We start from the raw sequence: 14,995 nt of genomic DNA, 5'->3' as shown, positions 1-14,995 counted from the left end.
TTTTTTTTTTTTTTTTTGCCTCCAAATGATTTTGAGTTTTGTACCACATTGTTCTCCCTCTTTATGCAGGATCTCCTACATCCCTTCCAAGTGGAACCATCCTCACTTTTAAGGAGCATTCTGGCTGTACTTCTTCCAGGACAGATTTGTTCCTTCTTCTGGCAGTCCATGTATAGTCAGTATTCTTTCCCAACATCGTAATTCAAAGGCATCAGTTCTTCTTTGTTCTTCCTTATTCATTTTCCATCTTGTGCATGCATGTGAGGTGATTGAAAATATGTGGTTTGAGTCGGGTGCACTATAGTCTTCAAAATATGATCTTTGCTTTTTAGCACTTTAAAGAGGTTTTTTGCAGTGTATTTGTCCAATGCAATAAATACATCATTTGATTTCTTGACTGCTGCTCCCATGGGAATTGATTGTGGATCCAAATCCTTGACTATTTCAATCTTTTCTCCGTTTATCATGATACTGACTGTTGGTCCAGTTGTGAGGATTTTTGTTTTCTTTATGTTGAGGTTTAATCATACTGAAGGATGTAGTCTTTGATCTTTATCAATAAGTGCTTCAAATCCTCTTCACTTTCAGCAAGCAAGGTTCTGTCATCCGCATATCACAGGTTGTTAATGAGCCTTCCTCCAATGTTGATGCTATTTTCTACTTCATGTAGTCCAGCTTCTTGGATTATTTGCTTAGCATACAGATTGAATTAGTATGGTGAAAGGATACAACCCTGATGCATAGCTTTTTAATCTTAAACCACACAGTATCCCCTTCCATTTGAACAACTGCCTCTCGGTCTGTGTTCAGGTTCAGAATGAGCATAATTAAGTGTTTTAGAATTCTCACTTTTCACAATGTTATCCATAATTTGTTATGATTCACAACGTCTTTGCATAGTCACTAAAAGACAGGTACATCTTTCTGGTATTTTCTGCTTTCAGCCAAGATCCATCTGGTATCAACAATGATATCCTTCATTCTACATTCTTTTCTGAATCTGGCTTAAATTTCTGGAGGTTCCCAATTGATGTACTGTTGCAACCATTTTTGAATTATATTCAGCAAAATTTTACTTGCTTGTGATATTAATGATACTGTTTGATAATTTCGGCATTCTGTTGGATCACCTTTCTTTGGAATGGGCATGTATATAGCCAGGTAGCTGCTTTCCAGATTTCTTGGTACAGACAAGTGAGCACTTCCAATATTGCATCCATTTGTTGAAACATCTCAATAGGTATTCCATCAGTTCCTGGAGATTTACTGTTTGCCAATCCTTTAGTGTAGCTTAGACGTCTTCCTTCAGTACCATCTGCTGTTGATCATATGCTACCTCCTAAGATGGTTGAAGGGAGCGCTGGTAGCATAGTGCCTAAGGCACTTGACTGCTAATCAGAAGGCTGGCGGTTCAAACCCACCAGCCACTCCTCGGAAGGAAGATGGGGCAATCTACTTCCGTAGTGATACCGCCTCAGAAACCCAAGGAGGGGTTGCTATGAGTTGGGTCTGACTCGATGGCACATAACAACAACAACAAGATGGTTGAAGGAGCTCTGGTAGCTTAGTGCCTAAGGCACTGGACTGCTAACCAGAAGGCTGGTGGTTCAAACCCGCTAGCCACTCCTTGGAAGGAAGGTTGGGCAATCTACTTCTGTAGTGATGTTGTTGTTGTTATGTGCCATCAAGTTGGCCCTGACTCATAGCGACCCCTCCTTGGGTTGCCGAGTCAGTATCACTATGGAAGTAGAGTAGGGATACCACCTTGGAAACCCAAGGAGGGGTCGTTATGAGTCGGGTCTGACTCAACAGCACATAACAACAACAACAAGATGGTTGAATGTCAACCAGCTCTTTTTGATACATTGACTCTGTGTTTTCTTCTATCTTCTTTTGATGTTTCCTGCATGATTCAATATTTTGCCCATAGAATCTTTTAAGTATTCCAACTCTTGGCTTGAATTTTTTCTTCAATTCTTTCAGCTTGAGAAATGCCAAGTGTGTCCTTCCCTTTTGGTTTTCTAATTCAAGGTCTTTGCACATTTTATTATAATACTGTCTTCTCAAGCCGCCCTTTGAAATCTTCTGTTTAGCTCTTTTATTTCATTTCTTCCATTTGCTTTAGCTACTCTCCATTCAAGAGCAAGTTTCAGAGTCTCTTCTGACATCCATTTTGGTCTTTTCTTTAGTTCTTGACTTTTTAATGACCTTTTACTTCCCCTCAATGTGATTCACACCCTTGAAATGAAAATGGACAGGAACAGGGAACGTGCTTGAGAATATGAATACCTTAGGTCTAATTCTACTTGTACAGTTGGCTTATGAACATGATCTTGGTTTCCTTTTGTCTCTATGCAGATATTTTAAAGTTTTCAAGTCCCTAAGGTCCTTCATTACTCAACAAACAACCTCACCTAACTAATGATTAAGGCTCCAGGCACCAGAGTCAGACAGTGTGAGTTGGTTCCCTTGCTTTGCGGTGTGACCTTGCAGTGTGACCTTAGGCACTGGTGGCTTATCTTCTCTAAGCCTCAATTTCCTTGTGAGCAAAATAGGAATAACAGGAGTCTCATAGAGTTGTTATGGGGGCTGAGTGAGTATTGTATACGATTCATTGTTGTATCCCTAGAGCCTAGCACAGACATAGTAATGGTACAGTGTGTGTGAATAAAGGGTTTTAAAGAATTCTAGTCATGTCCCTGGGACATTAGTGAGGCTTGTAGCGATGATGATGGTGGTGGTGGTGGTGATGGTCGTGATGACTTCATAGAGGAAATAGAAACCCATAGCTAGCAATAGCTAGAATTTTCTAGCCCATTTTACCTAAAACCGTATCTGAATTTGTATCTTCCTTTAATTCCTTCTTCCTGTCACTGAGTGAAAGTGTCTCCTCCTGTCCAGAGTTAATCCCTTGTTCTTGCCCTGGAACCCTATCTGCTGCTAGTTTACTAATGAGTTCTTCTTTTTCCTGGATTTCTAGCTTCTGCCTCTCTGCCGGCTCCTTTCTTCTGCATATTGACATTTTAGTTATTTCGTCTAAAACAAAATATTCCCCTTGGTTTTCTTCCTCTAATACCACCCTAACCCCAAAACCAAACACACTGCCATCGAGTTGGATCCGACTCATAACGACCCCTCTTTGGGTTCCCTGGCAGTATCGCTACAAAAGTAGATGTCCAACCTTCCTTCCGAGGAGTGGCTGGTGGATTTGAACTGCCAGCCTTCTGGTTGGCAGTCTAATGCCTTAGGCAGGGTGGTGCAAATGGTTAATTCCCTTGGCTTCTAACTAAAAGTTTGGAAGTTTGAGTCTATCTGGAGGCACCTTGGAAGAAAGACCTGGCATTCTGCTTCTGAAAAATCAGCCATTGAAAACCCTATGGATTCTGTATATTTCACTGTGCTTAAATTATATGTCAATAAAATGTATTTTAAAAAAGGTGAAACCCTCTGCAGCACAGTTCTACTCTGACACACATGGGATTGGATTGCCAGGAGTCAGAAATGACTTCACAGCAACTTGGTTGTTTTCCTCTCATAAGCCACGCTTGTTGAGAGAATAGGTTGCTTCTGTATTGCCTCTCTTTTCTCAGCTCCTGTTCCCTCAGGCTTCTCCCGCTCCCACTTTCCTGGGCCTTCCACAGGACACTAACTGCTAAATTCACTTCAGCTTTGCAGCCCCTTTCTTTCTTGACCTCTCTGTTACGCACTTGACATTGTCAGTTATTTCCTCCCTCTTAGAGCTCCTTTATCTCCCTTAACTTCATCTTCTCCAATTTTGTTTCTCTGAATCTCTGACAACTCCCTCTCAGATTCCTCTGGGAGCTGCTTTTCTTTCTCGAACAACCTTAAATGTTGACGTTCCGTAGGACTTATTCCCTGAAGTAGCTAACGTTTATTGAACTCAGGTATAATGCAGAGTGCTTGATCTCTTTGGATCCTCTTGGCCTTCCTATGAGGTAGGTTCTTTTATTGGCCCTATCTCAAAGCTGAGGAGACCAAGGCTTAGAGAGGATTAAGAAAAAAAACTCACTCAGGATCACAGTGGGCGAGTGTTGGAGTAAGGATTTGAATGTAGGTAGTCTGACTTCAGAGCTGGCACACTTAACCATATGTCATATTGCTTTAGCAAAGTTTATCTCCAGACCTTCTATTATTTCATATACATGGCTTCAGAAACTACTAAATATCTGTCAGCACCCAGACTTCTGCCTTGTCCACTGGCTATCGTAAGAGTCTTGATTTCAGAGTGTCCAGAAATGACTTCATCGTCTTCTATCTCCCTCCATGCTCCTTTCAAACTCTCTTTTTCATGCCATGTTTCAGTGAATGGCATCTGTTTTCCTGGGTGTCCCCTTTTTCTTTACTTTCCATATCTAATTAGTTTACTGAATTGTAGTAAATTTACTTTAACTCCACCTCTTTTGCTTCAGCTTAGTGTCGTGGCTAATGGCATTGATTTTGAAGTCAATTAGATTTGGATCTGAACTCAAGCTTTGCCCCTCAGTAGCTGTTGAAATTGTTAAGTTACTCCGTGTCAAGTGGGAATAAAACAAAAATATATATTAGTCTTACTAACATTGCCCGTTGCCACTGCTTTTATGCAGGCTTTCTCATTTTTAGTCTGCTTTACTGAGATAACCTCTCAACTAGTTTATCTTTATTCCAGTCTTATCCTTTTTCAATCCATTTAAAAATGCTGCTACTTGAGTGGTATATAGAAAACAAACCTGATCACATTAGTCCCTTGTTAAAAATTCTTTAATGTAATAATTCTTTATTTTTTTATTCTTTATAATGGACTCTGGATAATCTGGTAAAAACTGTGAACCCTTTCCCAGAAAAATGCCGCTTAGCATACCAAGTTTTGCATGTAATTTTAGATGGCTCACAGATTTCTTCAAACTGTCTGTGACCCCCAGTTAAAAACCCTTGCTTTAATGGCTTTTTGTTACCCTCAGCATAAAGTCAAACTCTACATACAAGTGGGAAAACCCAAGTAAGAAAAAAGAAAAGGATTATCCATAATCCAACTACCTAGAGGAAATAATTTTCTTTCTTCATGTTGTTATGCTTATAATTTATATACTTTCTAGCTTTATCCCACTTGACATAGACATTAAGGGTTTAATATATGTAAGGTTCCTAATACCATTCAGTGGTATGAGCTTGAGAATGATGCAGGAACAGCAAGGTTCGTCGTGAGTAGAGCCAATCACCACAACAGGTTGAAATGGAAAAGCAAGCTTTATCCTGTATCAATACCCAAGGAGACAGAATTGTTTCTCTGAAAAGTCTTGTCTCCCCGAGCCAAGGGGTAAAGATGATTATATAGGGAGATGGGAAGGGGGTTGAAGATCTCTGGGACCACTAGGAATGTCTTTGTTCCTCTTTAGCTCGGTTGCTCCAGACTCAGTGTTTCTCTTTTCAGGGTCATCTTGGCCCATAACCTCAGTTCTCGGCTGAAACTGGCCATGGGATAAAGTCATACTCAAAAGAATGTGTAAGCAAAAAAAAATATCTAAAGAAATCAGCATCCGTGAAGAGGTCAGCTATTCTGTTTACCTAAAAAAAAGGAAGAAGAAGGAAGGAAAGATAGCAAGTTAGTTGTTATAATTAATGTCTGCTTTAATCATGGCTTGGGAGCTCTGTGGCATAGTGCCTAAGGCATTTGACTCCTCACCAGAAGGCTGGCAGTTCAAACCCACCAGCCATTCCTCAGGAGGAAGACTGGGCAATCTACTTCCGTAGAGATGCTGCCTTGGGAACCCGGGGAGGGGTCGCTAGGAGTTGAAGCAACTAGACAGCAGTGAGTTTTTATTTTATTTATTTATTTATTTTAATCATGGCTGCTGGTCTGTCAGAGTTCTGTAGTTTTCCGCAAGGAACATCTCCGGCCTTCCACAAGAATATTAGCCGTATTTAATTGTCACTGCGTCTTTCTTACTTCTGGGGCTGCTTCTCCCTGTCTGGTCCTGGAGAATTGGTGTATGTCACCTTATCTTTTCCCTAGAATCTCATTTTGGAGTGTTTATGAAATTCTTCATGTGAATCATCCTTGTATTCCCACAGAATTTACCATAGCACTTTGCAGTGTTTCTTAACACCATCTATAAGTTAGTTTGTACTTTTGAAAAAAGAATAGTTGCTATCCTAATGGTGCTTTTCATCATAGCATTTTCTTGATGAGAGAACTGGAGCTCAGAGACAGTACTAACTTACCTAAGGTTCTAGGACCACTGTGATCTTTAGCAGTATCCTGTGGTTCACTGTTGGGAATATCTGGCAAAGGTTTACAGAAATGGTAATGATCTTATTAGTTTTCTTTAAATGGACTCAAATTCTAATGGAATTTTCTGGTACCTTGGGTAAGCACATATTTCCTCCATTTTTGCCACCAAGGCTTTGCATCTTTATTTTGTATTCTATTTGCCAGAAAGGAGCTCTTGGTGACTCGCCCCTTTTTAATGTTTCTGGGTCCCCGTCTTTCTGTTTTCTGCTTACCTCTTCTCTGCTACTCAGAGGAAAAGAAAAGACCCATGTGGTGAATGGGAAATTTGTCAAGTAATAAAACTTGATAATTCATTTTGTAAGATTTTAATGATTACTTTAGTCCTTTCCTCTAGCTGTAAGAGGTGACTCGTTACTGAAATACCAGCTTATGCCTTAGTTTTATTTGCTTTATTTTCAGGGTAACCTCTTCAAGTTTCATTATCTAAAGATTGGGGTTTAAAAAATTTTTTTTTTTTTTTTTTTTTAGTGCTACATCTCAGTTTATCATTCAGCCATTCCGTGACAACTGTTTTTCCCCCAGATAGATTATTATTTCTCTTGGAGAAAAGTCTTTATATCTTTATATTCAGTAGCTTAAGTGAAATTATGGGCAGAATCTTTGGATTTGATTTTATTCTGTTTGGCAGTTGATCTCCTTTTGACTGTAAGGCAGGCTGTTAAAGCCAGCATGTTATTTGAGGCATGATGTTCGATACACTTTCTTGGAGTTATGTTTCCGCTTGCACAGAGATACTGTTGGACTCTTTTAGCATATTGCCCACAACAGAATTAGGTTTGCAAAAGAAAACTTAGACGTTTTCTTTTGAAAGTATTTTTTAAATAGTTCAACTCTTCCAAGACTGAATTATTTTATGCTTTGTTTTTTGTGGAAAGCACATGCTTTCGGTAAATGGAAGGCATTTTGAGTGAAATGAAAAACAAATTTGTTAAGGCAATGTTGATAAAATTAATGGGATGCATATTTTCTGAGGGGTCTCTGGTGCAAGGGTTGGTGGGGTAAAGCCCATTTCTTCAGATTCATGTAGTTACACAGGCCCCCAACAGATGGCAGCATGCACAATAAATGGGATAACATGTTCCCACTAAACTCCTGAGGTGAAAAATGTAGGTGGGCACTCTGTGTCCCACAGGTCCCAAAAGGGTTAAGGTTTCTTTAAGCATAAGCTCTTGTACATTTAATTAAGAGTTTTCTGCTAATTTGGATAGCTTTAAGGAGGAGCAGATAACGCTCTTGCGTACACGATGGAGAAGAGGAGCTAATAGACACAAAGGTCTTCTGTGTACCAAAAACTAACAGCTATCAATTCTGAGACAGGAACTAGCAAATAATATCTGAAGAGTAAGTGGATTTCTTACTTAAATGTTAAATTTCCATTACCTGTGCTTGCAGGTTCATCTTTTGAAGAGGTTTCTGTGTTGTGACTGCTAACTCTGATTTCTATACAGCAGGCAGCTGTGACAAACTCAGGCTGGGAAAGGGAGATGGGCTGTTTGTAAAGAAGGACTAAGTGAGACTGTTTATCTTCATGCTTGGCAAATAAGTTTACACTTTTCACATCTGCAATTCTGCTTTTTGTATTGTTTAAGAAGAAAAAATAATTTTTTTTTTTTTTCCAGTCATGAAGAAGGACCCACCCCTAAAAAATGCAAGACTGAGGAAGGGGATGTCTGCTTTTCTATCTCCAGGCTGGCTGAGGGCAATGTCACCAGTGTAAGTGGAGCTCTTCTAGGGTGCTTCCCCTTTTGGCAGGGTTGGGGGTTGATGGACAGTGTGTCAGTTTCTGGGAGTCCTTTCACATCTCACTTTCTCTAGTCCTCTCTGTATGTAAACTGTAAAGGCTCCGTCTGTAGAGCTGTATGTAATACACAGCATAGAACACCTCACAGGTAGCACTTCCATGTAGTGTTTTGTTGTTGTTGTTTTAATTGGCTTCTCTTTGCAGCTTTCTGTTTAGTTAAAATGATAGGATAACTGGGGCTAATAATAAGAACCTTAATCTCCAAGTAAGTAAAATTTAAAATCCTATAATTCTCTCATTTCCTTTTTAATTTAAAACTTCAGAACAAGATTCATAAGTGTAGAATTTGCCCAAACTACCATCCTCTGATACTTGAGAGTTCCTTTATTTAATGAGGAAGTCTTGGAACTGAAACGTTATCACCTTATCTTAAGCAACATATTTTTAATCAGTTGATCTTAAAATTTGTCCCTTATTGGCAAAATGCACTAGGAAGGATAGTCGGTACAAGGACATGCCTTTATTCCCACCTCAAACAGAAATGCTCTTAAGAAATTGAATGTCTGAAAAAATCATTAGGATTTTATATCAGTGTTTACTCTTACCATAAAGGGGAAAATCTGAGAGCTTTCCTGCTTGCTGTACCAGAGCAAATTAGAAACCTTAGTGCACTTTGTACTAAAGTTTACCGCCAATATAAGAACCTCATTGTTTTCTCCCTTGAGCGGAGTCCCTCAGGTCCTGTTAAAGGAGGGACTGGAAGATTAAAGGTACAGGTATCGTCAGAAAGTGCCATGTTGTATGGCAGAGATTTTCATCTTTGAAACTTTCCCACCTTGTACTGCAGGAAAATTTTCCACACGGTCTGCATTACTTTTGGAGGGCATGTTCAGCTTGGGAATTTTTATTCACTGTATCAAGACTTCAGTGCCAAAGGGCCAACAGCGAGCCCCAAAGAGGGTAGGCAGTTCAGTGACTGAAACATCAGGCTATTTTTCATGTTAACCTAATGGGGCAAATATTTTCTGAACTGACCTCACACCGCACATTGCTCCCCTTTCTAATTCGTTGGGTGTCAGGATGCCTAGGCAGTTCTTGCAACATAAAGGCTTCAAGCTGCGCTGACTGGTTGTAATGCTTCTAACCCCTGTGGAAAGAAGTCTGCTTCTCTAAAGAGAAGTAAGTGGAAGTACACGCAGCAGCTGTTTGGCCATAGGAGTCAGTTTACTTTTTATTTTTTTGAAAAAATACAACTTTTTTGTTATTGTTTGTTTTGTTCTTGAGAATATACACAGCAAAACATACACAGTGAGCGCCATTTAGTGACGTTGATTACATTGCTAAAGTTGTGTAACCATTCTCACCCTCCTTTTCTGAGTTATTCCTTCGCCATGAACATAAATGCACCACCTCCTGAGGTTCCTCTCTGATCTTCCGAGTTATTGTTGTCACTTTGATCCCATATAGATCTTAAAAAAGTGTAATTTTCACAGCAGACCTTTTGTACTAGTTAAGCTAAACTGTTGTTTGGTTTTAGGAAGACTTGAGGAGGGTAGTATTTTTGGTTGAAGGTTTAAAGATTATCTCAGGGCAGTAGTTTCAGAGGTTTGTCTAACCTTCATAGCTCCAGGAAGTCTGGAATCCATGAGAATTTGAAAGTCTGTTCTTCATTTTCCTGTCTGCTAACTTTTTAACAGGGCCTTGGAAATGAAAATGAATAGAAAGAGCCTTCTCTTTGTATTTAGTTTTATTTTACAAGTGCACCCTTACTACATTAAGCTTCTTGTATTGCCTGGGGTCCTGCCAAAAAGGAAGTGATCCGTAGGTTTGTTGTCTGTGGGTGTTTTCTAGGTTGGAAGTGTGACTCCTGCTGAAAACTTCCGTGTTCTAGTGAGACAGAAGAATGCCAGCTTTGAGGACGGTGAGTGAGAGGCCATTTGCTTTATATCTAACAAGCTGTTTAATTGGTTTAACTGATTTTAAATCTAGGTAATAACAGCAGCCTGTTGTTGTGATGCTTTTTATAGCATTGAGTGATAGATCTTTGTGATTGTCCTTTATTAGAGAACTTCCAGAGGCACCATTATACGGACCTGAGGGTAAACTCGGCATAGGTCTGTCTGAAAAAAGTAGAACCAATCTGTGGATTTCACTGTTAGGACAACTGCAGGCCAGAGCCTTACCCTTCTCAGTTCCACTTCATTGAATTTCTCTGGGGTCATGTGAGTGAGCTTGGAATAAATACTTTTTGGGTCATATCTTCTAGTTTCAGAGATTTATACTTCTTATTTCAGGCCTAAGGATTTGGTTCCTTTTGTAGCAAGTTTTTCTGGGGCTGCCCCAAGATATCCTTTGACTATGTTCTCACATTCTTCTCATCAGATATAATCTAGAGTTTCATTTAATCTTCGGATGATATCAAAACAACTTCCAGAGATGGACACAGGGTCTAGATTCATGCACTTGATTGCACTCAGTTTCCTGTTCCTTGACCCTTTAATGAGTGGCGTGTGGCGGTTGTTACTCCCGCAGGTCTGTGTATACAGCAGTTTTGCATTCCTTAGTGGTGCCCAAGGTCAGCCCTGTCTGTGAGCTGCCTTCTGTGCAATCGTTCGTGTGCATATGTGCGCAGTAATTTCTCTTCCAACCTCTTGGCATTTTAGGGGGAGAAAATGACTCAGATGCCAGAAAACACCAGAACTTTTTAGTTTAATCATGTGTAGTGACTCGCGTAGGTCTAGGACACCTTACTACTTGGAGCCGGAGAATCCTGGCAAGCTGCCTGGGCCTGCTGTGCTGTCGCTTGAAGGCAGGCAGAACGGCTGAGCCTCATGGAGAGTGTGCCGGGCCAAGCCCACCCGAATTTCCTGAAGCTGACCAGCTTTGTCAAAAGGGTGGTCTTCATCCCTTTGTTGTTATGTGCCATCGAGTCAGACTCAACTCATAGCGACCCCTCCTTGGGTTTCCTAGGCAGTATCACTACGGAAGTAGATTGCCTCACCTTTAGGTAGAGTATATTTTGAGATGGAGGAAGAGTTGCCATAAAGGAGAAAAGCTTTTGCATTTTAGCACAAAACAAAACAACATCTAAATAGAAGAAGGAGATCTGAAGTTAAAGCTATAGCTTTCCAGAAGGCCTTGGTAGAAACAGTACTTCAGAATTTTTCTTTTTCACATATTGGGTGATCTGAGGAGTCTTTCATATAATTGTGCCTGTGCAGTTGTTTGTTTGGCTACATATGGGGACTGTGTTTGGGACAGGGCAGAGACACTACTCTGAAAAGTCAGTGAACTCTGCTGTACGTCATGATTATTGTGTTCTCAAAGAAAGATTGAGACTTGCTTAGCTTCTTAATAAGCTCTCGATGACCTCACCCAGTCAGAGTCAAAGGTCCTCCCTTTGGAAGTGATATGGCTCCTGGGTTGGTATAGGCACGATCTCTTCAAGGACTAAATCTAGTTGTCATCACCATTAAAAAGCAGCCAGTCGTATGTAGTGACTATGTGTAAGACACCGTGTTAGCACTTTGTTATATTCTGTGTCTCAATTACCCACAAACTCATATCCTGTGAAGTCATGAGAAGATGTGAAGAAAATGTTAGTGCTTTAACATCTGCTGCCAAAATTGTCTGAAAGAGAGAACTGTTTTATTTTGGGCGGGGGGGGGGGGGGGGGAATGCTTTGATAAAGTGCTAGGGTTAGAGCTCAGTGTTTGCCCCAGGCTGGGTTGTTGGCCAGTGCTGAGACTTCAGAGGAGGAGGGGAGCTACAGGGCATGGTGGAAGTAGAAAAAGTAGAGGTAAGAGAGGTGGGAGGAAGAGGAGAGATGGAAAGGAGGAAAAGTGAGTGAATTTACGAATGGGCAGTCTTCTACGTTACGTTCCCAACTCATGACCTGTAAATATTTAGTGTTAGTAACTAACTCCGAAATTGTCTGGTTTGCGTGTTCTGTTTGGGGAAACTGGTGGAGAGGCAGAACTTTGGGTCTGGATTGACTTTGGTCGGAATAAGAACACGAACACAGTAGGCCAGAGTCTAAAGACATCATGAGAACATTCCTGAGAATTTGCTCAAATCTTAGAATAATTAAATGGTTCTCCCAGGCCACCCAACTGGGGATTCAAAGCACTCTTGTAAAAATAGTAAGGCCAAGGAAACCCTTGTTGGCATATAGGTTACAATAGGTGTTATTACTCCATTTTGACATAAGGAAAAACTAAGCTGTAAGGGATTAATTGGTCCCAAGATTCAAATCTAGATCTCTTTCAAATACTGGATTTTTATCCTTAGCCACACTGTTTCTCCTGATTTCTAATGCTCTTCTTTCCCACACTTTTTTTTTTTTTTTCAAAGAAAAAAACATTATAAAGTCATATATCTTAAACCCTTGTGCCTGTAGACAGGGCATTTGATGAGTTGGCCATACTTTGAATGTGACTTTGGCATGTTGCCAGGTTTGTGATAGTGGGTATAGCTCTCTCTACCTCCATTGAGGACTGGGGAGTCATAGCTCTCCAGTGACCTCAGCCAAACCTTTCTCAGAGCCATGAGAAAGCAGATTGCCCAATTGTTAGCACCTAGTTTATTGTCCTGGCTGGGCTGTCTTTATACCCCTTTTCTTCCTTCAGGAGCTCTGGTGGTATAGTGCCTAAGGCATTTGACTGCTGACCAGGTTGGTGGTTCAAACCCACTAGCCACTCCACGAAGAAAGATTGGGCAATCTACTTCCGTAAAGATTTACTGCCTCTGAAACCAAAGAGGGTTGCTGTGAGTCGAAATCGACTTGATGGCAGTGAGTTTGGTTTGGTTTTTTTCTTCCTTCGAGCTCCAGAAATTTTTTCTCTTCATTGCTTCTCCTACTCTTGCCTGTTCTTCTGCTTGGGTATCTCTTTTCTAACCGCTTGTAATCCCGCACACACTTCTTTCCAAGCCCAAGGTTCCTCCTCAGAATTTAAACTGCCTTAACACTTCTCCCTCCTGGAGATCCCTAGGATCTCGTGTATCTATTTTGTTTCATGTTCTGGTTACCTAGTGCCGTTCTGACAGGAGTAGACCACAAATGGGATGGCTTGAACAAACGGCAGTTTATTCTCTTACAGTTTTGGAGGCTACGAGTCTGTTTTCAAAGTGCTGGGCTCTAGGGGTTGGGTGAAAGCCCCTCAACCTCGGGCTTCAGCTCTGTCTCTTGCTCCCGGCCCACTGAAGCTAGAGGCTTTTCTTTACTCAAGCAGCTTCTGAGTAAAAAGGCACAGTCCCAATTTTACCAAACAACACAGCAGGTGACTAATTCAAGTCCAGAAGAAATCCCAAGGTTGGCAGGGCATGGCAGGCTGTTGAGCAGCGACTTGGCTACGTGCAGGGTTCAAGCATCTCAAAAAGCTAGAGACCTTCCTTAAAGTTACTTCTTATATACTGGAAGTGGCCCACATCCCTAAAGCAGCTGCTTGTGGCAGAGTCCACCATGGAGTTGATTGCCAGTCTCATCATGGGGAATAACTACCACCAGTTGCCTGGCCACTCAAAACCAGGCCCAGCCAAGTTGACAAATAACCTTCACTACCAAAGTTCAGTTGTCAAAAGCAAGATCAACAGTAGATGACGGGTAAGATTCTTTTACCGTAGGTAGAACTTGGCCCATTCAGCTATTGTTATAAGCTGGAATATGGACCTGATTACTTTCTGTCTAGCCTTAGTAGCACAGTCGTGCTGAGAGTGTCGTGATCCTGTCCCCTTGACATCAGCAGTCTGTATTTGGCAGCTACAGATTTTCTTAATAACCTGCTTTTCAGTGTGAGCAATGTTTCTTGTTCTAAGCTTACTGGCAGAGAGAAGAGAACTAACACTCTGAACCCCAGGAAGCTATCAGCTTCTTTCTGGCTGCCAATGCTTCTGTGAGGTGGCCTGGATCTTTTTCAGATGGCTTTTTTTTTCCAGTCTCTTTCCTCCACCCTCCCAACTCCCCCAGCACTACAGTTTTATAATAGAAAATTCTCGGCCATGGCTGTATATATAATAATCCCTCATCAGCTGTGAAGGTTTTTTCCCTGAGCACAATATTCATAAGTCTACCATCCCTCCTATCTGTGATCTCTTACCTGTAGTTGTGGGCAGTTTGAGGAGCCTGGGTTCAGAGTGACTTCTTGGACCATCCTCCTCCACCCAGCCATTCATAAGCACTGCTAAGGAAGAACACGGCGGATTTCCAACTACCCACCATTCTCTTCTTTTAAAACTTAGGAAGAATACTAAAATGGTCAAAAGATAGGCAGCAAAATGGAGGAGAAGGAAAAGCCATATTACTTTAATCCTCCAAATAATACCTGGGTAGGTGACATTATGTAAAATAGCTTGAAAGTTACCTGATGTGTCAAAACAATTTCTCTGAGGACCATAAGGGCCAGCAAAGATAGATCTATGGAGACAGATAAAAGAACAGAACATAATTTTTATAAGATGAGATGATTTTGTCTTTCATAGGCTTATTTTGCCACTTAGATTATAGGTTGTATATTAGATATCTGAGTGGTGACAGGGTGGTGCTGCTTCATTCCAAACTGAGTTCACATGAGCATGACAGGTTAACAGACAAACCTGTCAAGAGACGACGTCCCGAGTGGAAATGGTATGGACTCCCACAGAGCTGACATTTAACCTTGGATTTGTGTATAACCGAATAGTAATGTGCATCTGTCCCTTCGATTAGAAGGTGATCAGTTCATGCGCTGGCTGCTGAGGCATTTAGTTTCCCTCCTTTTCCTTTCCTCTCACTTTGTGAATGTCACATCCTGTCCCCAAGCAATTGCCTTTGTTCAACAACCTACCTTATTTTCATTCATCAAACAACATCTTTTCGCCGTTAAAAGGTATTTCTTTATTTTTATTAGGATTTGGGTGAAGATTTACAGAGTAAATTCACTTTTCATACAGCAGTTCACATATACTTTGTCTCATGTCATTGACCAAAA

At 40.9% G+C, this 14,995-nt stretch overlaps 1 protein-coding gene across 1 annotated transcript in view; it reads left to right on the top strand.

Moving 5' to 3' along the window:
* Positions 1-14,995, top strand: part of XRCC5 (X-ray repair cross complementing 5) — a 106,819-nt gene that overhangs the window by 58,500 nt on the left and 33,324 nt on the right. Inside the window, exons 15-16 of the mRNA XM_007935832.2 lie at positions 7,909-8,002; positions 9,882-9,951. Coding sequence (XP_007934023.2) covers positions 7,909-8,002; positions 9,882-9,951 — 164 coding nt within the window. The remainder of the gene's footprint in view (positions 1-7,908; positions 8,003-9,881; positions 9,952-14,995) is intronic.

The sequence above is a fragment of the Orycteropus afer genome, unplaced genomic scaffold (assembly GCF_000298275.1).
Source record: "Orycteropus afer afer isolate SDZICR_OR568_19922 unplaced genomic scaffold, OryAfe1.0 scaffold00002, whole genome shotgun sequence".
In the NCBI taxonomy this organism is placed as follows: Eukaryota; Metazoa; Chordata; class Mammalia; order Tubulidentata; family Orycteropodidae; genus Orycteropus; species Orycteropus afer.
This window is presented reverse-complemented; position numbering and strand designations above follow the sequence as displayed.